The sequence below is a fragment of the Pelophylax lessonae genome, assembly GCF_965119305.1.
Source record: "Pelophylax lessonae genome assembly, chromosome: 3".
In the NCBI taxonomy this organism is placed as follows: Eukaryota; Metazoa; Chordata; class Amphibia; order Anura; family Ranidae; genus Pelophylax; species Pelophylax lessonae.
In genome coordinates, this window is record NC_138770.1 from 382,595,952 (window position 1) to 382,619,238 (window position 23,287).

At 39.1% G+C, this 23,287-nt stretch overlaps 1 protein-coding gene across 1 annotated transcript in view; it reads right to left on the reverse strand.

Annotated features, from left to right (window-relative positions):
• Positions 1-23,287, reverse strand: part of MCHR2 (melanin concentrating hormone receptor 2) — a 324,899-nt gene that overhangs the window by 202,630 nt on the left and 98,982 nt on the right. The window contains exon 2 of the mRNA XM_082248916.1: positions 8,161-8,367. Within this exon, the coding sequence (XP_082105042.1) occupies positions 8,161-8,342 (182 nt within the window). The 5' untranslated portion in view covers positions 8,343-8,367. The remainder of the gene's footprint in view (positions 1-8,160; positions 8,368-23,287) is intronic.

The following is a 23,287-nucleotide window of genomic DNA, read 5'->3' on the forward strand; positions in this document are numbered from 1 at the left end:
AGGGTAGAAGATGGGGAGGAATGTGCCTGTTTATTATTAATGATTTGCTAGTGAACATGAGGGACAACTTTACTAATGGGGCAAGGGAGGAGGTGAAATCTTTGTGGCTAGAGCATTAAAGAGAAGAAATAAATGGGAAATAATTAGTGGGCGTATGCTATAGGCCCATTGACTTGAAGGATGAGGAGGAATCAGATCTCCTACCACAGTTAAGAGTGATGGTGAGGCAGGGAAACTTTATCATAATGGGGGGCTTCAATTATCCAGATACCGACTGGGCAGAAGGAACTGCTCATTCATTTAATAAATATCTTGCAGGACAACTTCATGTGTCAATTAGTGAATTCCCTGACTAGATGTAATGCATTGCTAGAACTGCTGTCTACAAATAACACTGATAAGATCGTCAATGTGAAAATATGGGACAACTTAGAAAACAGCGATCACAGGGTATACATTCAGTATAATTCTCAGGAAAAGGATACACAAGGGTAATACAAGAACATTGGATTTCAAAGGAGCAAACTTTTCTAAATTGCATTCAATGTTACTTAATTGGGATAAAATTCTAAGAAACGATGAACACTGAGGAAAAATAGGAGTGGTTAAAGAACATAATAAACAAAGGTATTAGCCAGTGCATTCCAATGGGCAACAAATATAAGAGAGCTATGGAGAAACCTGGGTCACTAAACTTTCACTTAAAAAGGCATATAAAAGAAAGAAAATGTCCTTCAAAAAATGTAAGGCCGAGGGGTCATTGTCGGCATTACAACACTACAAGGAATGTAATAAGAGATGTAAAAGTACAATCAGGGCAACTAAAATATACCAGGAGAAACACATGGGAGAGTAATAAAAAAAAATAAAAACACCAGGACTGGATGGCTTACACATGGGAGTCCTCAAAAAAACTAGCCAGGTAAAAGCCAGACCACTATCGCTAATTTTTATGGACAGCTTAGTAACCAGAATGGTACCATCTGATCGGTAAAAAGATAATGTGGTACCAATATTTTAAAAATGGCATACTGTATACCTGGAAACTAGATGTCAGTCTGTCTATCATCGTAAACTATTTGAGGGGATGATAAGAATATCTCCAAGAATGTGCAGATATAAACAGTATCATTAGTACTAATACATTTATAAAATATTGTTTTTGCCAGACCAATCTATTAACAATCTATGAGGAATTGAGCTGCCACCTAGATATAAGAAAGTCAGTGGATTTTGCAAAAAGCATTTAATTCAGTTCCCCATAAATGCTTAATTTACAAATTGAGGTGTGTTAGCATGGACCTTAGGGTATATACCTGGATAGAAAATTGGTTACAGGGGTAATTAAAGGGGTAAAGAGTGATATTAAGGATGGTCTGGAGTGGTGGGTGGGGTCATTAAGGCTCTGTCCTAGGACCAATACTGTTTTATTTATTAATAAATGAAATAGAGGACAGCATAAATAGCTCAATCTCAGTGTTTGCTGTCGATACACAGCAGGATATAGAAACTTTACAAGAAGACTTTAATAAAATAAAGGGGTGGGCAACTACATGGCAAATGAGGTTCTGGTCACTAGTCCTCACAAAGGATGTGATGAAACTGAAGAGAGTCCAGAGAAGGGCAAAAAAACGAATAAGAGAACTGGAGGATCTCAGTTAAGAGGAATGACTACAAGCATTAACCACTTGCCGACCGCCGCAAGTACATATACTGCGGCGGTCAGCCCCTCCTGGGCAAAGTGACGTACCGGTACGTCACTTGCCCATGAGCCTCTAGGGGGCGAGCACTCCCGCTCGTTCCCTGACATCCCCGTGTGAGTGACCGGTGGCTCCAATGTCCGCCGGTCACTCGCGATCTCCCGCTGGAGAGGGAGAAAGGCAGGCGGCTAATGTAAACAAAGCCACCTGTCATTCTCCCTGGTGTAACTGCAGAGACTACACGATCCTGCTATGTAGGATTGTATATCTCTGTGGTTACATCACAAGCCACGCCCATTGACAGTTAGAATCACGCCCCTAGGGACACACTTAACCCCTTGATCACTAATAAAGTTAACCCCTTCCCTGCCAGTGTCATTTTTACAGTAACAGTGCATATTTATAGCACTGATTACTGTAGTAATGTCACTGGTACCCCCAAAAGTGTCAAAAATGTCAGTCAGGGGTCTGATCTGTCCGCCGCAATGTCGCAGTCCCGCAAAAAAAATCGCAGATCGCCGCCATTGCTAGTTAAAAAAAACAATAAAAATGACATAAATCTTTCCCCTAGTTAGTAAACGCAATAACTTTTGCGCAAACCAATCAAAATACACTTATTGCGATTTTTTTTACCAAAAATATGTAGCAGAAAAGAAATTGGCCTAAAATGTTAAAAAAAAATATATTTTTACATTTTTTTTGAGAATTTCATATAAAAAATTTGAAAAATATTGTTATTTATTCAAAACTGTCACTCTTTTTTTGTTTATAGCGCAAAAAGTAAAAATCGCACAGGTGATCAAATACAACCAAAAGGAAGCTCTGTTTGTGGAAAAAAAAGGACGTCAATTTCATTTGGGTGTCGCACGACTGCGCAATTGTCTGTTAAAGTCACGCAAAATAGGCCCTGGTCTTTGAACAGCCAAATCCTCCGGGGCTTAAGTGGTTAAACTTATTCTCCCTAGAGGAGAGACACTTGAGAGGAGATTTGATAGCGATATACACACACCTCAATGGTGATTCTATACTGGTAAAAAAAATATCCAGTTTTAGGGAGCTTAGGAAGACACGAGAGTTGAAGTAGTTTAACCTTAGTCTTCCTGGGGGGTTCTTTACTGTCAGAGCAAAAAATCTTAGATGGGAATCTTAGCGAATGCAGTATACAGGAAAATGGGAAATTGTGTTGACATAAACACACACACCCACACAGGTTGAATTTGATGGACTGGGGTTTTTACTCAACCTTACCAACTATGTAACTATGTATCTTGTATCTTTAGACTTGAGGTTTAACTGAATAAAAAACCATTATGTAATAATCTGTAGCGGTTGCTTGTACTGCTGTTGCCAGTACTGCTACTGCTAATTTTACCCCACTCCAAAAAGAGAAAGTAGAGGTGACTATGCAATGAGGATGGAAAGAGGGACAGGTCCTGAGATTCAGTTAAGATATCAGATAAATGTCTGGTTTGCCCAAAAAGAAATGCACAAGGTCCCCCAGAATCCATTTCATACACTTTGGGTCTAGTGGGGAACTGAATAGGGAACACAACCCAAAAAGCATATGAGGTTTTCCCCAAAATCCATATCAGACCTGAGCATACAGTCTCACTGGCCAGGAGAGGGAGGTAGCTTACAGGTGCCCCTCAAAGCCATACAAGGCTACATGCCGTTAACATGGCGAGAATACCTTGCCAAAGGGCCCCCCTCCCTGCAAAAGACTCCGTCCCTACGTTGAAGGGGACAAGGGCCTCTTCCCTACATCTCTGGCCTGTATTCACACTATTACTGTGCTTAGACAGTAGCTCTCCCTCTCTCCCATTTCCTTTTTTTGCTTTACATGTACTGGTAAGAAGACTTCAGAGTTTGCACAAAGGCGAGACTGCTGACGCTGTGAAAGTGTTTTTTCCTGTATATAAAAAATCTATTGCATACTACATTCACCCTGAGGGCTTACTCTGCTACCTTCCTCTAATCGCTGATAAAGAGGCATTGTACTAGTTTCAATCTGTTCGCACTGGTTTTCATATACATCCTCCCCTTCATGTATTGTATTTTTGATGTGGGGAAGAGGCCCATGAGCTATGTAGCCCCCCTCCTCCCGCAAAGTACCCACCCCATGTTGAGGGGGGTGGGGGGGCGCATGTTTCCTGCATCTTACTTAACTGGCCAGTAAGGTTGCTTGCTCAGATATGGGTCCGTTATGGATTTTGGGGGGAACCAATGTTTTCTCTTAAAATCTGTGCATCCTAGCCAGGGGAGGGCTGGGCCAGGGAGCAGAGGGGCAATTGCCCCTTGGGCCGCTCTGATGCCCCGTTAAAAGGCTGCACCGCTTCTGCCACAGACACGCCTAAAGGATTACTGATGATGAGAAGTAAAAAGTCTCCACTTCTGACCTACTGAGTGCTGGATGAAGACAAGGACAGAGTGCAGGCCTCCCCCTCAGCATAGATGGCGTAAACTGTGTCTGAGCACAGGCCGGTTCCCTATCCCACTGGAGACTCTCCTCCCCAAGGCAGCCCCGACTGAGCTTTTTCTTTTTTTACACAGCATCAATGATTTATGTTACACCACAAAAATCATTAACCACTGGCATCATAGCAACCAATAACATCCTAGTTTTCTAGGATGCATGTGGCTGGCCTACAGTGTCCTTGGTTGCTTTTCCCATGCATTTTATCTGTTGCCATTCATGTTTATTTTGTAATATCCCTTTTCTGTAAATAATTGACTTTCACCATCTTCCCTTTTCTTGTTTTTAACAATCATTTTAACATTTTTAAGCCTTTTCTCTAGATATTCTAAATAACTAAAACAATTCCTGGTCTTTGAATAAGACAGATGTCTGTCTAGATGTCTGTTGTGACAGTGTGTATTAAACATTTCTGAAAGATCAGAATTGTTAATGCAGTTATGCAGATATTGTGAACGGTTCATGTTTCTGAATAAACCAGAAGGAGGCAGCTGTAAGGATGTGTAATGGGTTGACTGTGTAGTTAGGGGCTCTTTCACACGGGCGTTCCTTTTTTTTTGCCCGATCAGGTCCTTTTTTTTTTTTTTTGTAACGGACACGGATGACACTTGTGTCATCCGGTCCGTATGTCCGTTTTTCATCCCATCCGTTTGCGGATGAAAAACTGACATAATGCATGTCTATGTAAATACGGATGTCTGCGGATGACACCACTGACATCCGTTTTTGCTTCAGTTCCGTTTTTTGAAAGGAAGAAAAAATAGGGTTCTCCTCCGTTCAAAAAAACTGAACTGAACTGAACTGACAAAAAACGGATGTCAGAGGATGATCATCCGATGACATCCGTATTTACGTAGAGATACATTATGTCCGTTTTTTATCCGCAAACGGATGGGATGAAAAACGGACATACGGAACGCCCGTGTGAAAGAGCCCTAACTGACTCCAGTGCCCCTCACTCCCAATCTGTGGGCACTTAGACTGTGGCCCCACAAGATGGAAAATCTTTATGCCAGGTGAAACTGAGGGTGCCATTGTCATGTATTGGTATCCGCATGATTTGGAGCTGACCTGCATTTGTCACATTTTTTTGGCAACTGGTGAGATCTGATCTTCCATTTATCCCTTAAATATCATAATGTAATGTAATTCACAACTTTAGATTAGCACTTCACTCATATATGTTCAAAGCAATGTGTAGCATATGGAATTATGAGTTCCAAGCCATGTCCATTTGAAAGCTTCATTAAAATGTGTCACTAAGCAAGCAAATTATACAGAGTTTTCTTTTAGGATGCAAATGTATACAGAGAATCAACATTTTGTAAATCTTATCAATGCATCACTCAGACTTCACACTGGGGTTGATTTACTAAAAGCAGACTTTGCAAATGCAGTTGCACTAATTTCCCCCAGAGCTTAGTAAATGTGATAAAGCTCTTCTGAATTCCATCTTCCAATCATGTGCAAGCAAAAATGCTTTTTTATTTATTTTCCTTAACTTGATTGGGTATTCTTTACGAAGTGAAACTTTAACACATTTACATTTACTAAATAAAAAGAGTTCAACTGCACTTGCAAAGTGCACCGTCTATTTGCCTTCAGTAAATCCATCCATGTATATTCCTATTTAGTTTGCACTGTTTATGATTGGATGAAACAGAGTAGGAAGAAATGACAGCTGCTTGGAAGCACATACGTTTCAATCTCATTTTATGATACAGTGTAGAGGATCATAAACCTGCAATTTGTGTTCATTTGACATCTCATTGAATTATGACAAAGTTAAATACACCATATCAAAGAGTGAAAGAGCTTTCCGTTTTCCATCCTGCTAATTTAATTCTGTAACAGATGAGGTAGAGAGTGTTCCTGTCTATTATTTTCAGAATTAATCTGTGATTCTGAATAATTTAACTTGACATTAAAAAGTAAGTGTGCAAAATGCATTAGGTAAAACATGCATAGCACAACAGAATTTAAAGGGCAGAAATATAGGAGCTGCCTTTGCTTACTGTGTTTGAATATGCATGCTCCAGTGTCATCCTCATGTTTACCTCACACTAATCACAAGTATAATATAGTGTTTGGCAGCTTGTTTGTGCATGAGGTTTCAGGTCTGTTCCTCACCAGGTAGTGAGGGGAAGGATGTGGATGACGGTTTTGGAGCATTTACAAAAACAAGGCAACATTAATAATTCTCATATATTTATTCTACAATGTGTACATCTTATAGACTTTTCAAAAGACATTAGTTGGTGCTCCATACCTTTCCACACATGGCTGTAGTTAGAAGAGAGAACTTTTTAACTCAGTTACTTATGTCAGCAATACTTGCTTTACATTTTCCAGGATTACATTGGCCTTTTGTGGCTGCACACATTTATAGGATTTCATTGCCCAAGCACTACTTATTGTAGCTAGCTGCTGTGCTCTGTTTCTCAGTAGTGGGTTCAGCTAGTATCCCTCTCCTGTACCCTTAATATTTGACTACCATGTGCCAACCTTTCCTTGTCCGTTGCCTGCCCCGACCTTTGGTAAATATCCTGGCTATCCGTATTTGCTGCATAGTCCTGGCTACTGATGGCTTCAGTGTGATCCATAGCCCTCCAATCTGCTACAGTCTGATACCATGTGGTAAGTTCTTGAATTGTATACTTTGGGGTCCATCATGCCTAGATCAGGGTGAACCCAGGGGCTGTGACCAGTGAATACCAGCTTGCCCTTACACTCTACACTTTGGTGAATTCTGATTCACCTGCTCTTCCTTGGGACTGTCCTCAAGTACCATTGTGAAGTAGAGAACCTGCAAGGACTGCATTCTACAGTTTAGGTTTCCCTCTACTTTCTGTGTGCTGGGAACCTGCCGTTGGCTTACACCTCTCACGTACACCTACATTAGGCACTCAGCACAGTGTAGTAAAAGGGTGCATGCTTGCGCTATCCAGACAGTTGCCAGCAAGGCTGCTATCTTGACAGGTCATTTCTTCCCTGCCTTGTTTTAAAGAAAATAAATAGGAAAATAAGATCTGTGTGAGTGCAAAGAACAGGCATCAGACCTGTGCACAGGATCAGGGATGTGCATGCATCTGCACGTGTGTGCTGATGCAAATGCACTTTAATGTGCATTGTGGCACTGATTGTGGAGCCTAGTGGCACATTTAAAGCACTGGAGGGCTCAAAATATTTTCTTAAGTTGGTCATTAGCTCCTATGATCACACAAAGATGTACTTTTTATTTGAACTGTGATTATACAACATCTTTAAATCCAATGGCTCTCCCTACTTTCATGGCCAGCTGAATCCTGCCTTTCCCTGCTGCATGCTTATATGACTGTGCAGAAGGCAGTGGGCAAAATAGCAATCCCAGTACTTTTTTTTATCTTGTTTTGTGCAATGATGCATTACCCTCTGTTTATCCCCAAATTAGGGTGAAACAGTGGACAGGCAGTGAAGTGAACAGCCTCAGATGTCAGACAGAGATTAAACAAATCCCCCTACATAAGTTTTACAAGTATATCTACTGTCTTTCCCTTTCTACACTCTTGTGTAGAAAGTGCACATTGTGTTAAAAATCTTTATTCCTCTTTCAGCAGCACATAGGGGTGGGTGTGGAGTCTGGATATACACTGTGTGTAAGCTGATTGGAGGAAACGCACACACCCCCACTACACATAGGCAGAGGAACGAAGTTACATGCAGAGCTGTACTGTGAATAGACAAGCTCTCTCCTTATCTATCTCTAAGCACCCTTTCTGACACAAATGTTTAGCTGCTGTTATCTCCTGTATCTGGGAACTTGTCAGAAGGGACTCTGCTGATAACAGAGGAACGGAGCAGCAGAACGACATGGCACTTAGGGCTTTGGTGAGAGATAAGTAAACACTTCAGATAGATGTGCCCAAGTCAGATTTCATGAATGGGGTTTACAACCCCTGTAAATCAGCATTAACAAAATGGTGTTAGCTATCTTATAATGTTAGTTACCTTATAATAGTGACCAACACTAAGATATTTCCAACTAATCCAGTGGAACAGATAATTCCAATAAAAGATGGAAGAATAACAGTTTCTGCTGTATTAATGAGATGGTTTTCACTCCTCATATTCCATGATTTATTCAATAGGTCATTGGTATTATTCCACGAAGTTATTTGAATTTCATTCATTGTTATGCTCTTCTTTTTTGTTAATCTGCAAAAAAATAATAATAATTAGTTCACCCTTGCACTTTACGTGTCACTAGAGATGGATATTAGAGCACCTCAATGCAAAGTGATATTCAAAGCCATTTAAAACCTAAAATAAAAATGACAGCAAGAAAAATAACAGCCTACTAAAAAATACAATAAACAAAAATCAGCTTTTGCTAAAATACACATCTTCAATCCCTAGGCAGTCCCCAGCAGTACATTTTTGCAACTACATGTTCTTAGTCTTCTGGGTTTAATGGTGACCACTGACCAGCATAATTCAACCTACTTCCTTTGAGTCCAGGCTCTCGGGGACCTACACCCAGCCTGTGATTGGACAATGAAGGAGAATGAGCATTTTAATTAAATCATCTCTTAGTTCACTCTGATTTCTCCTCTTATAAGTACGCTCCTCATCAGCACATTACTTGACTGGACCCTTGTGCTGCTTCTTCTTCTCCCACTCTGTTGTACAGGGACTGCAAGGGGCTAATAACAAGTCGAATTCAGGTACAGATCTGAATAAATGTATGTCTTTTATATCAATCCAGAAATGTACATCTTTTATATACATTTAGAGTTATGCTTTAATAACAGAAGGACCTGTATTTACACCCTTATCAATATTGCATTCTTACATTTTGTGATCGATCTACACCCAATGCTTATTAATGTGAAGTGCACCCATGCCCTTTTCATGTCTTCCTTCCTGTGCATCAGCAAGAGTGTGCGCACATGTATTTTCATCTGTGAGAGGTTGCAGATGCAGGGGTGTGTGCATGTGAAAAAACTCCCAGTTGGTGATTGCTGTAATATGACAGCCATTAATTGCTATAAAAAAAACACTGCTCTGTTCAAAGAATTCATCCCTCTCACTTTTGGGGAGCAGAAAGAAAAAGACAGCTACACTGCATGAAAACTTTGAAGCCATATAAAAAAAAGAAGTAAAAAAAAAAAAAAAATCAACACAAAAAACGTAAAAACCGTCTGACCAAGCCCTCTGAACAGAATCACTCTATCATAAAAGCACAAACTAACTATTGTAATGAAGGGTTTAAATAAATCAAAGGAACACATGTTTTACAACTGCTTATCACTGGTGTCTGCACCCTCATGTTTTGTTGATAGTGAGGGGTTTTGAGGGAAGGAGCCGTGTATGTGATGGTTGGATACTGTTGGATAACACTCAAATGTCCCCTGTGCTGCAGGCATGTGTGCTAACTATAAAGGCGGAGGACTAGAGGAGTGTGGTATGTATGAAAAGAGTACTAGCAAAAGGAAATGTATTGCCCATTGTAACCAGACACAATCTCATTTTTATTTTTGGACTGGAAAATTTAAGTTTGAAACTGATTGCTTCAAGCAGCAAGACATTTTCTCCCAAAGCTCAAAAGCCCACTAGTACAGTATGTGGCAGATTCAACACAATAGTACTAAATAGCTTATGAGAAGAGTTAATCAGATTTCTACGTGTTCTTCTTGATAGCACTCTGCCAATGTTACAAGCACATAGATTACTACACATAGAAAAATATGAAAATCTGTCTGTATTAAGTAAGGCAAGAAAACACTGAAAATCAGTATATTTTAGGTGTAAGATGTATATTGATACCGCATAAGATATTAAGTTTGAACTCCAAAGGATAGAAACCTCCACCGGAAGTACAGACTGCTTACCAGAAATAAACTTGTTTTATGCTAATAGAAATAAATAGCCATCCAGATGTGCACCGGACTCCACACAGCAACAGTGACCGCCACCCTGATCCACAAACTGCTTACCAGAAGTAGAATAAGTAATGCCAAACGTAGAAATCAATTCACAAAAGGTCTCATGGACTCCGATATCCAGAGTAAGGGAAGACTCAAATATCTCCAAATGGTGTTAGTTCAAATCCCCAGTAAAGGCATCGGGTCACAGGATCATATAAATAAAGATATAAAATACCCCATAGCGTAAAACTGTGTAGGTTTATTTAAAACAAAAAGAAAGCCACTTACAAAACATCAAAGGGAGAGGCGCTTGAGAACAAGTATGGCAAGCCGCCGGCCGGTCGGCTCGTTCGCCCGTCCTCCGTCTCGTTCTGGTGATATCAGCACGCCGCGAAAGACGTACGTTTCGTCAGATATGATGTTTTGAAGGTACGGGCGGCGTGCTGATGACACCGCTTATATACATATTCAACAAGGATCCGCCCAGTGTGACTTCCGGAATCAACACCATCGGCCATGATAGAATAGGCATATCTTGGGATGACGCCCTTACATCCTCCCATTACCACTGCCGATAACTAATCACAAAAATATTGAAAAATGTATAAATTTACAAAGACATTCAGACAAAGAAAATATCAAGAACTTTATCTGTTGTCAATCTATAATATGCTCATATCGAATATATTAACAAGCTTCAAATGTCATGCTCAAAATGTACCACAGATAGCTGAAACTTCTACCTTGTTAGATGAGCACCCAGCCTCTGATAAACCAGCTTCAGCTCTGGAAATTTAAACAATGCTGCAATCACTTTACAGAGACATACAATCTGATCTGGAAAAAGCAGTCTCCCATTCACAGAACCAGATCTTACAGATCACTGAATGTACAGATGGGCTAGAAACAAAGGTGGGGGGAGATAGTAACAGCTCACAATGATTTGATGGACGCATACTCAGAACAATCCTAGAAATGCAGAAACTTACAGACAAACTGGTGGATCTTGAGGACAGATCTCAAAGAAATAATGTTAAAATTAGAGGAATTCCTGAAACTTAATCGGAATTAGTTGGCTATTTGCAAACCCCTTTTAAAAAGATCATACCCTTGGTCTCTAAACAAGAGCTTCTTATTGATCGTGCACACTGTCTTGTAAAATCTACATACCTCCCAGCGCCAGTCCCATGCAGCGTTATTGCATGTTTGCATTTCTTTCATATAAAAGATATGCTGATGTCTACCACTAGGAAGCTCAAAACGTTACCAGAGCCATTTGCATGCTTTGCTATTTTTGCTGACATTTTCCAGCCATTGCAGCTAGGGGAAAAGAATTTGGATCTGTCACTGAAGTCTTGCGCAATCAACAGATCCAATATAGCTGGGGATATCCTACAAAGATATTAGTGACATATCAAAACAAACTTATCCCCATTATGACACCAAAATGACGGCATCAAATATCTTACCTAGTGGAGATTCAAGGCAAACCCTCCTACAAATACTAAGAAGAAATATGCCTTCGAGCACCTCACCCATGATGGGAAAACTGGACCTAAAACTCGATTTCCTGCTTCTTTCTCTGAAGCTACTGTTAGCTGCCTACAACTTTTCCTCATCATTAAAAAAGGCAAAGGATGACATACGGTATACTCCTGGTCGATGGTATTTTATCGTATCCCCCATCTAATGAGTCTGCTAGGCAAACTTATGGTTCAGTCCCCAGTTCCCAGGGACTACTGTTGATCCCAAATATCATGTCTACTGGTTAAAATGTACTGTATTCCTACTTTACTACGCTGTTTTTCACGAATATGTTTGTTTTGACAAAAATATACTGTATTTGCCATTTAAGCTTGCTTATTATGCTAACCTCCATGCAATCATCTCTGAGCAATACCTTACATAATTTGGTTAAAATGACTTCTAAAAATAACAAACGACTTAATACTCCCTATAGATGCTCTATCCTATGGACACAGTTGAATGGGCATAATGATTGCTATCAAACATACACTGGATTTTATCATCTTAACAGCCACTATAAACAATAAATTGATAACTCTGCTGAACATTTATGCTCCTAACACTCACCAGCCGTCCTTTTTTAGAAGGCTACGTGCATAACTAAAACTCCTCTTAAGCGGACATTTGACCCATTACATGGACAGACCATGCTCCCATCTCCCTAGAGATCATTAGCTCAGTTTAACAAAAATACATCTGTATGGCGCCTAAACTCGTCATACTGATCTAGATACAAGGACTAGATCAAACGGGAACTCACATCTTTCTTTTAAACAAATGATACTGAAGATGTAGACAGGTTTACACTATGGAATTCACATAAAGCTGTTATGAGGGGAATACTTTTTAGGATGGGTGCGTATGAGAGAAGGAGGAGAACCAAAGAGATATCTGATTTGCTACACCAAATTCAAACCTTGGAAAAAAAACACAAAACTTCACTACATATTACCGAAGCTAAAACTCTCCAAAACATACTGCAGACCCTAGCTGGCTGCCTTCTTAACCAATACAAGTATGCACTTAAAAGATCCACGCTTAACTTGTATACGCAAGTGAATAAAACAAGTGCCCTACTAACAAAACAAGAAATTAAGCAAATCAAATATATATTCTCTGGGGGTTCCTAAAAAAAAGATTAATTACTAACCAGTTAGAAATCACAAGCGATTTTATTAAATTCTGTGCTTCTCTATATAACCTCAAAGATACCCCGGAGTTCCAACCGCCTACAGAAGCCCAAATTCATTCTTTTATAGATTTGATCCACCTCCCGTTACCTGCTCCCCAATAGGCCTCTCTATCGTCACCTTTTACGATTAGCAAAATGCACAACACCATCCACAACCTCCCTCTTAATAAATCACCTGGCCCAGATGGCTATACTAGTGAATATTACAAAACCTATTTGGATATCCTCTCTCCACACCTGAGCCCTGTAGCTTATCAAGCAGCCTAAACAGGCTCTTTTCCTAGGTAGTATTAATTTGACGTCTTCTGATACACACATTTTAAGGACTAACTATTTACTCTTGCTGAATAAACTCTCAGGCCTTTGTAAAGATCTGATAAATGATAAAAAATTGTATCAGCGCAAATACCAATATATCACCCTACAGGAAAGCTGCTGAACACTTGTGGTCAATTTACATAACCCAACAGAATATACAATCAAAAAATCAATAGTTCAGCGCTATAGAAATGGAAATAACTATACATTCAGCCCCTATATTATGAGTAGAAAGTGTAAAGTCAATGCAAAAGAAGCCCATGCAGAGAAGGTGCTCTGAAACATAAATCATCTGAGGTATCCGATGAATGGATGTGATACAACGTGCATATTCTCCACCATATATGCTGGCCTCTAACCTTGCTAGTGGACCCCTGAACTAACAGTAGGTCACAAACGGCTTTTCTTTAATTCTCCAAAGAAAGATAATTACATCACTGGAGCTCTGTCCTGCTTCCAACTTCCTTATCCTCAGACCCAGATCAGATAGGCCAAAACTGAGTAATTCTCATAGTATCAATCGGCCCAAACGATCAGCCCAGGAAGAATATATAAGCAGCTCATAGTGTAATAAAGATAAAACACAATTTTATTAAAATAAAATGCACCTCTTACTTGTAAAAGCACTGAAACCAGTGCAGGGTACAGACAACTTGTTCGTGCATCTCCATGAGACAGCGGGTGACGTCACGGCTCCTCCTACCCTCCAAACGCGTTACGTCCCAAAAGGAGGGACTTCATCAGATCTCTCCCAAACCACAGCCTCTTGGGCAGGAAAAATAGCCCTCACTAAAATGTTCCTCTTGCCTCACATATTATGATTTTTCAGAACAGTTCCCTTCCCATACTGTATTATCCACCCACTTTATTTGGCTGTAAAAAAAAGCAAGAGCGAATAGGTTATCCTTTTATACTCCTACACTTCAGACGGGCCACCTTGCTCCCAACCACTCCACATTTACATATGTGATATAACATACAGTTATTTTAGACCAAATGAGATCTCCCTCAGCAGATAAAAGATGGATCCCAATAGAGCAACAAACACTTTCTGCTAATCTCCAACGTTAACTTCTAAAGAGCCTAAATCCTTTTTGGACTCTGCCAATGCTACCTTTCGCACCTGGACTTCTACCCTCAAATTACTAGCACATGATCGATTCAAATACACCACTATCTTTACTATCCTTGCTTATCCCGGACCTGGATAAATCCACATGGAATCGTCAAGGACTCACTTTGATAGTCCACATGTTTACACAACAACTGTTACATCCACACATAGACTTCTGTAAATATTTACAAATGTGTCACTTCCTGGCATCTTCAAAACAAGGTGATGATCCCTTCTTAAAGAATGTGTATTCCTTTTACACACATGAAAGAACATTGAAAGGGGAAATTTTGCTGATTTGCACCTCTCTATGGACTGAGGCACTTCTGGACAAACGTTCGGCCATGATTGCATGGGAACGAGACATAGGGATATCATTTACAACTCAGCAATGGCAGAGAGCCCTCTATTGGCCTAGAAAAACATCCCCCTGCATCTCTCATTGGGAAACTACACAAAAAGGGTTCCATAGGTGGTACCTTACACCTCAAATATTAGCCCAACGACATCCTGCTACCCATTCCCCATTATGCTGGAGGAATTGTGGACATGTGGGATCTATCAGCCACATATGGTGGCACTGCCCAAAGATAATCCTGTTCTGGAAGGAGGTTTTTGCCTTCTTATCCTCCATCACTGGGATGCCTCAACCTCCATTGCCAGAGACTGCCCTTTTCGGCTTAGGGCTAGAAAAATAGACTTATCAAATACATTTTTTTTTTATCTGATAAAATTAAAAGCATACATCCTAATTGCCTGCAAATGTACCTTAACGAAGGCATGGAAACATAATTAAGCTCCATCTCTTCTCTCAGTGATAGATCCTTTATACACTCATTCTACCTTCAAGATAATGTTTGCCCAACTGCTGGGCAGAACTTCCGTATTTCAGAAAAACTGGGCTTGCTGGCTCAAAGACAGCAGAAATATTGTTATTCTCTAATATTGCTTCCATTAATGTTCCACATATAGTTGGGGTAATTTCTTAGATTGATATTGTTGAGTGAATGGCATTATTGGATTATGTTTTTGCTACTCATATTGTACTGCACAAATTTTTAATAAAGAACAATATTAAAAAAAAAAGTTACAAAGGATATTACAGATTATGAAAAAGGAAATCAAGGCCGCAAAAATTCAAAACAAATGACACATTGCAAAAGAGAGTAGGACAAATTTTAAAAAAATCTTAAAATAGATTAAGTAAAAAGGTCAGATTTGAGTATGTAGGCTCAAAATAATTTAGAGTGGGTGACTAAGGTCAAAGAGAAGGCAAATTTATTAAATACCTTTTTCAGCTCTGTGTATACAAAGGAGCATGGGGGAGCGTATGCCCATAGTGGGGAATGAACCACTATGGCTCAAAAGCCATATGGTCCAGAAACTTTTAGACAAAAAAAAGGTGAATAAAGCACCTGGACCAGATGACATACACCCAGATGTCCTAAATGAAATGAGCTCTTTAAAAAAAAAAAGCAATTTTTTCCAATTTTTAGGGGCTTTTTAACCACTTTAGCCCCGCTCACATGGAGGCTACTGCGGCAAAGTGTCGCGATCCCGTCCAGCGACGTAGACCTACGTCGCTGGACTCCGCCCTTTGTGGGCGGCGCTCGCGCGCCGCTGGAGGCTCGCTCCCGCTGTGTTCATTCACAGCGGGAGTCGGGCCAGGGGAGGAGCAGTGGCGATGCTGCTCTGCCCCGATCATCGGGGATCGAGTCTGGAGATCCGCCCGCTGTGTGTAAACACAGCGGGCGGATCTCCATAGTGACAGGGACTGACAGATCGGAGTGTTCAGCATAGCTGGACATCCGATCTGTCCTTCTGTCACACAGTCACCTCCCCCTTCACACGTCAGTAAGCACCAGGCATACATTAACCCCTCCCTCTCCAATAAAATTAACCCCTTCCCTGCCAGTGTCATTTTTACAGTAACAGTGCATATATATAGCACTGATTACTGTAGAAATGTCACTGGTACCCCCAAAAGTGTCAAAAATGTCAGTCAAGGGTCCGATCTGTCCGCCGCAATGTCTCAGTCCCGCAAAAAAAATCGCAGATCACCGCCATTACGCGTTAAAAAAAAACACCAAAAATGACAGAAATCTTTCCCTTAGTTAGTAAAGGCAAAAACTTTTGCGCAAACCAATAAAAATACACTTATTGTGATTTTTTTTATCAAACATAGGTAGCATAAAACAAATTGGCCAAAAATTTAAAAAAAATTTGATTTTTACATTTTTTTGGGGGGGAATTTCATATAAAAAAATTTGAAAAATATTGTTATTTTTTCAAAATAAACGCTTTTTTTTTGTTTATAGCGCAAAAAGTAAAAATCTCACAGGTGATCAAATACCACCAAAAGAAAGCTCTGTTTGTGGGAAAAAAAGGACGTAAATTTCGTTCGGGTACGGCGTCGCACGACCGCGCAATTGTCAGTTAAAGTTGCACAGCGCCGAATCGCAAAAAGTGGCCTGGACGGAAGACAGCAAAATCCTCCGGTGGTAAAGTGGTTAAAGACTGGCACTAGATTAGCTTAGGGCCAATGCGGTGCCTATATTTAAAAATGGGTAAAGATCTTTACCAAGTAACTATAGACCTGTTAATTTAACTTCTATAGTTGGGAAGATACTGGAGAGTTTAATAAAAGATCACATAGAAACATTTTTGCTAGAATTTTTGTTTAAGAAATAAATAAAAGAGGTAAGCAAAACCTTTGACAAAGAAGTGGCTGTGTATATAGTATACTTGGATTGTGGAAAAGCGTTTGACATAGTTTTCCACACATGACTAATGTGTAAGGTAAAGTTTACAGGTTTTGAAAAATAAGTTTGTAAATGGATAGAAAACTGGCTAAAAGACCATTTTCACAGAGTAGTGATCCATGTTCTGAATGATCTAAGGTTATTAGTGGTGTACCCCAAGGTTCATTGTTGGGACCCTTACTTTATAGTCTAGGATTAAAGGTATCATTTCAGTCTTTGCAGATGATATGAAGCTATGCAGTGGAATAAAATCCTTACAGAATGTCTCCAACTTACAAGCTGACCTCAATGCCCTGTTTAATTGGGTGACTATGTGGGAAATTAGGTTTAATGTTGATAAATGTAAAGTTATGGACTTGGGGCTAAGAATAAGCACACACATACATGGACAGCAGAGAGAGATATAATTTTGCCCTCATACAAATCATTAGTAAAACCTCATCTGGATTATGCAATTCAGTTTTGGGCACTAGTTCACAAAAAGGATTTTGGGGAACTGGAAAAATTGCAGAGAGGGGTAACAAAACTGATGATAAGAGGCATGGAGGAGCTCAGCTATGAGGAAATAGTAGCAAACTGAATGTATTGTCTTATGAGAAGAGGAGATTATGCACAAAATAACTTTATACTAAAATTTAAGTCGATCCAAAGAATATTCGATTGCCCTTGGTGGATCAGAAAAGGTTTTTTTTCCTCCAATGTAGCAAATTTGATCATGCTTTATTGGGTTTTTTTTTTTTTTTTGCCTTTTTCAGGATCAATTGTGGATATAGGATTGTGTATATGGAAGTTCTCGATTTGTTTGTGTGTATTTTTTTTTTTCTGTTGGTTGAACTTGATGGATTTTGTGTCTTTTTTCAACCAGATTAACTATGTGTGTATGTAACTGGAAAATTGCAGAGAGGGGTAACAAAACTGATGATAAGAGGCATGGAGGAGCTCAGCTATGAGGAAATAGTAGCAAACTGAATGTATTGTCTTATGAGAAGAGGAGATTACAGTGGGATATGATCAAAATGTATAAATACATACTGTAAGTGGTCTATATAGTGAATTTGGTGTACAGTTATTCACTTTAAGGTCATCACAGATGACAAGGGAGCACCCTTTACAACTGGAGGAAAGAGAGAGATATAACCTGCAAATATGGAAAGCTTCTTCACAGTAAAAGTGTGAACATGTGGAATAAAACTCTTTCAAGAGCTGGTTTCGGCCAACTACGTATATTGTTTTTAAAAAGGACTGGATTCTCTCTTTAATGCACAAAATATAACTGGATACTAAATTTCAATCAAATCCAAAGAATATGTGATTGCCCCTTGTGGATCAGAAAAGGTTTTTTTCCCTCCAATGTAGCAAATTTGATCATGATTTATTGGGTTGTTTTTTTTTTCTTTGCCTTTTTCAGGATCAATTGTGGATATAGTGTGGATAAATAAATCCGCGCTAAGATATCAAGGGATTAATACAGTATATGCACAAATAAGCTGCAGCCTCCCTTAAACTATAGCCAAAGGCTATAAAGATAGATAAATAAAAATGGAAGGTGATGGCGCTGCTTATTTAATAAAGTGCAAATAAATATAAGATGCTTAAATATAAATATGATTGAGGAGTAAGTTAATAGATAAAAGATGCGGAGGTGAAAAAACCAATAACCAAGTAAAAAGATCAAACGTATAGTGTTATAAGGGATATAAGATAATCTAAAAATATTTTAAAGGTATATAAGAGAAACAACCACCAGAGGGCGTAATAAATGGCAAGATGTGACAATAAATATGCTTGTTATATGCCAAATAAAAATAGACAATGTAAATATATGACAATACTAAATGAATTAATAAAATTTATAAAAGGTGTTGGTTCCGCGAGTGATAATATAAATAATAGTGGATGAATTAAATAATAAATAAATAGGTGATAAATGTGCGGGAATCTTTATGCACGGGATGGGTGTGCAAAAAAACGGTTGATATACAGTGCAAAAAAAGGTGATAACAATAAATATATCAAAGTGAATCAAAAATAAATGTGCCAAAAAATTTTTTTTATAAATATGCAAGTGGATATAAAGGTGCGGGAAGTCTATTTGTGCAACGTGCAAAAAAAATTGTTGTGATATTAAATCAATCCATATAATAAAAATGAGTCCATAAAATAGTGGTGATAACAAAAATAATAGGTGTACAGGATGTCTTACGGTGACCCCCAAGGTGGGTGACTGGTGAGTGGTAAAGTGGCCCCTGATAGAAAGACCTACTCACCAGATGTACCCACCCACACAGGGGTATAGAGCGGGTACTGAAGAGGTATCTTTTAATCCTGGATCTGTGTAGTAGTTCCCTTCCTAGGGGAGATGTGATATGGAGTCCGGAGTGTCCTAAGTGGGGTCCGGTAGTGAAATATTGTGGTATCCAAGCCTCGTGGGTAGATCAAGTGTGGCCACTCAAGGGTATATGGATGGAAGGAAAAAAAGGAGCTCGATAGTGTATTATCGTTTTGCTAAAAGTTTAATGTTAATTCCAGCAGCAAAATGGGTACTCCACATATACAATGTGGGAAACAGCGAGTATCGGCGTCCCGGAACGCAATGCGTTCCAACCAGAGACCGGAACCGGAAGTGACGTGACGGCGCTGGATCATTATCGGCTCTACCATACAGAAGCCTAGACAATAGCATTCAGCCACTACCAGTGTTCTGAAGGGACACGCTGGCTTCGGGTGGAGAAAGAAGATTTCCCTGACCGGGAATCGAACCCGGGCCGCGGCGGTGAGAGCGCCGAATCCTAAGCCACTAGACCACCAGGGAGAGGTGTGTAATCATTTATCGGCTCTATCATACAGAAAGCCTAGACACCCATCCCATCATTTGCACACCCATCCCGTGCATAAAAGTTTCCCGCACATTTATCACCTATTTATTTATTATTTAATTCATCCACTATTATTTATATTATCACTCGCGGAACCAACACCTTTTATAAATTTTATTAATTCATTTAGTATTGTCATATATTTACATTGTCTATTTTATTTTGGCATATACACAAGCATATTTATTGTCACATCTTGCCATTTATTACACCCTCTGGTGGTTGTTTCTCTTATATACTTTAAAATATTTTTAGATTATCTTATATCCCTTATAACACTATACGTTTGATCTTTTTACTTGGTTATGGTTTTTTCACCTCCGCATCTTTTATCTATTAACTTACTCCTCAATCATATTTATATTTAAGCATCTTATATTATTTGCACTTTATTAAATAAGCAGCGCCATCACCTTCCATTTTATTTATCTATAATTGTGGATATAGGATTGTGTATATGGAGGTTTTCGATTTGTGTTGTGTATTTTTTTTTTTGGTTGGTGGTTGAACTTGATGGATTTGTATAGTAAAGGGAGGGTGGACCAGCGCTATGGACTAAGGATATATGAGGGGACAAATAGATAAGTAAATAGAAGGTGTGAGCTGCCACCAATCAACCCTTAAGTGCAAGGGTGAAAATGAAATATATTATGTGGCGATTGGTATCGGCGCTACCTTACAATGTAAAACGTGACTTCCCCAAAGTGTGGGTGAAAAAATATAAGGGTGTCACCAAAAATAATTTTTGTGAGTAGATTAAATGAAATAAACAATCCGTGTATTTATTGAATTTCAAATAAAAGACAAATATAGTGATACATGTGCAATATACATATCGAAATGGTGAAAAAAAGGAAAAAAAGGAAAAAAAAATTGGGGGGGGGGGAGGGGGGTGTTCCCACAACCACAAGTGTTATATCAGGTATACACTTTTTCTGATATATCTGTGCCACACAAGTATTGAAAGTAAACAGGTGCTACTGTGCAGAGTTCAAAATGACCACAACCACAAGTGTTATATCAGATGTGTACTTTCCCTGATATATGTGCCACACATGTGTTAGAATAAGCAAAAGCTGCTGTGCAGAGTCCAAAGTGTCCACTAGGTGGCGTCTGCAATACGACCTGTGCAGCTGTATGGGGGGTCTCTTCTTCGTATTTGGGGGAGCACTTCCGAGCCGGTGGTCTGGTGCCCTAAATGCTCATAACGAGAGAAGGCCCCAAAGTGAATAGATAATCCATACAATAGCGGCAAAAAAGCGCAGTACACTCACTGTTAAGATGATCTGGATCAGAGTAGAAAAAAACAGTCCGCGCCGGGATGCTTCCGCGTTCCACGGCCGACAACCGGAAGTGACGTTGCACGTTCTAGACTCCGCCCTACGCGTTTCGTCAGAGGGACGTCAACTGGAGCGGCGTCAACTAAGTCCGGGAGTACGCTTAGTTGACGTGGACTAGTGGACACTTTGGACTCTGCACAGCAGCTTTTGCTTATTTCTAACACATGTGTGGCACATATATCAGGGAAAGTACACATCTGATATAACACTTGTGGTTGTGGTCATTTTGAACTCTGCACAGTAGCACCTGTTTACTTTCAATACTTGTGTGGCACAGATATATCAGAAAAAGTGTATACCTGATATAACACTTGTGGTTGTGGGAACACCCCCCCCCCCCCAATTTTTTTTCCTTTTTTTCCTTTTTTTCACCATTTCGATATGTATATTGCACATGTATCACTATATTTGTCTTTTATTTGAAATTCAATAAATACACGGATTGTTTATTTCATTTAATCTACTCACAAAAATTATTTTTGATGGATTTGTGTCTTTTTTCAACCAGATTATCTATGTGTGTATGTAACATTTTGCATAATGTTTCATGGCCCTGCGTGGGCAAACCTGTTGTTATGCTATTCCACTGAAACAAATCAATTAAAATTATTGAAATAAAAAAGTGTAAAAAGTTGAAAAGCCATTAAAAATGTTGTTATAATAACCCAATGTGTGAAACGTAAAATGCAGGAAAAAAAATTATTTAATACGTCTTTTTTTATTTTTTTTTATTTAGCAATGTAACTATAATGAAACTTCTTTTTGGAATGTTGAATTAAATAAATAGAAAAGAGGACCAAAATGTGTAGCCAACAATCAAACAAGGGAAATAACATTGGCAAAGAATTCTTATTAAAATGGCAGAACACCAACAGATCCAGACACTCAACCTGGGTATGTGCCAGTTGAATTATTATCAGATATGGCCATACACACTTTTGGTCATACTGAAAGGTCCATCTGTGTGGTATACCGTTCAATATTTGTAAGGAAGTAGTTGTGGTCATCAGATACTGATTGAATGCACAAATAACTTGTGCAGATCAATATTCTATTCCAAAAGCTGTAAAACATCATAATTGGCCATCTTGGGCTATAGGGGGGTCACTTAAATAAAGGTAGAACTTTTTTTAGGTACAACATGTTTAACATTGTCAATCTTTTCCTCTGAACTTTAAAGTAGCTTTGTAAGTACTTTTCTGTAATCTTCTTCTGTCTGAATGTGTCTATATTACTTACTTCTATTGCTTCTCACGTAACAGCCATGAAATCCTTGAAGAACAGTACCAGTATCTCTTTCTCTTTTCTTTTCTAATCTCTGTTGTATTAATTAGTCTTTCACACAGTCCCTTAACTTTTCTTGTCTGACTAAATCAAGGTTTTCAAAACTATTACACTGCTGTAGCATGTGCATAGTGTTCTCAGCGTGTGTCAAAGCAAAGAAGAGTTCAGCATAGAAAAAACACTTTACATTTTAATACTAAATGAATGTGAACATTTATATGTCCTCCCCTTGAAACATTTTTGCACTTAAGTATCTGTTGTGCATGTAGCTGAGCCAACATAACCAAACATTTATTGAACAGTTGTAAATAAGGGATTTCAATTGCACTTAAATCGTCCATTAACAATTGAGCCATGCTACTATATACTTATACATACATTACAGGATCGTTCTGCTGATTTCATGACACACAGGTCACTCAGCATATAGCTGCTGACAGGGTTTTGCAATGTAACAGAAGTCTCACATTTTTTTCCTGACACTTTAATATACTGTTGCCATATGTTAAAGCCTCTCCAAAGTGATAACATAATACATTTGTCACTCAGGTTCAATTACTTTGAAGATTTGCTGTGGAAACATTAGAAAAATCCTTATGGGTATAAAAGTGAAAATCTTTTTAGAAATCTAACCTTTTTTTATCAAGACTATCTACCAAAACAGCCCTGTGTTGACCAAGCGCAGGGCTGGTCTTAGATACACACACACTCACTAGAGAAAAACAGCGTACAGGTTATTTTAGAAGCTGTCTGAGTCTCTTTGAAAATAAAGATAGGGGAAATGAATATCTGTGT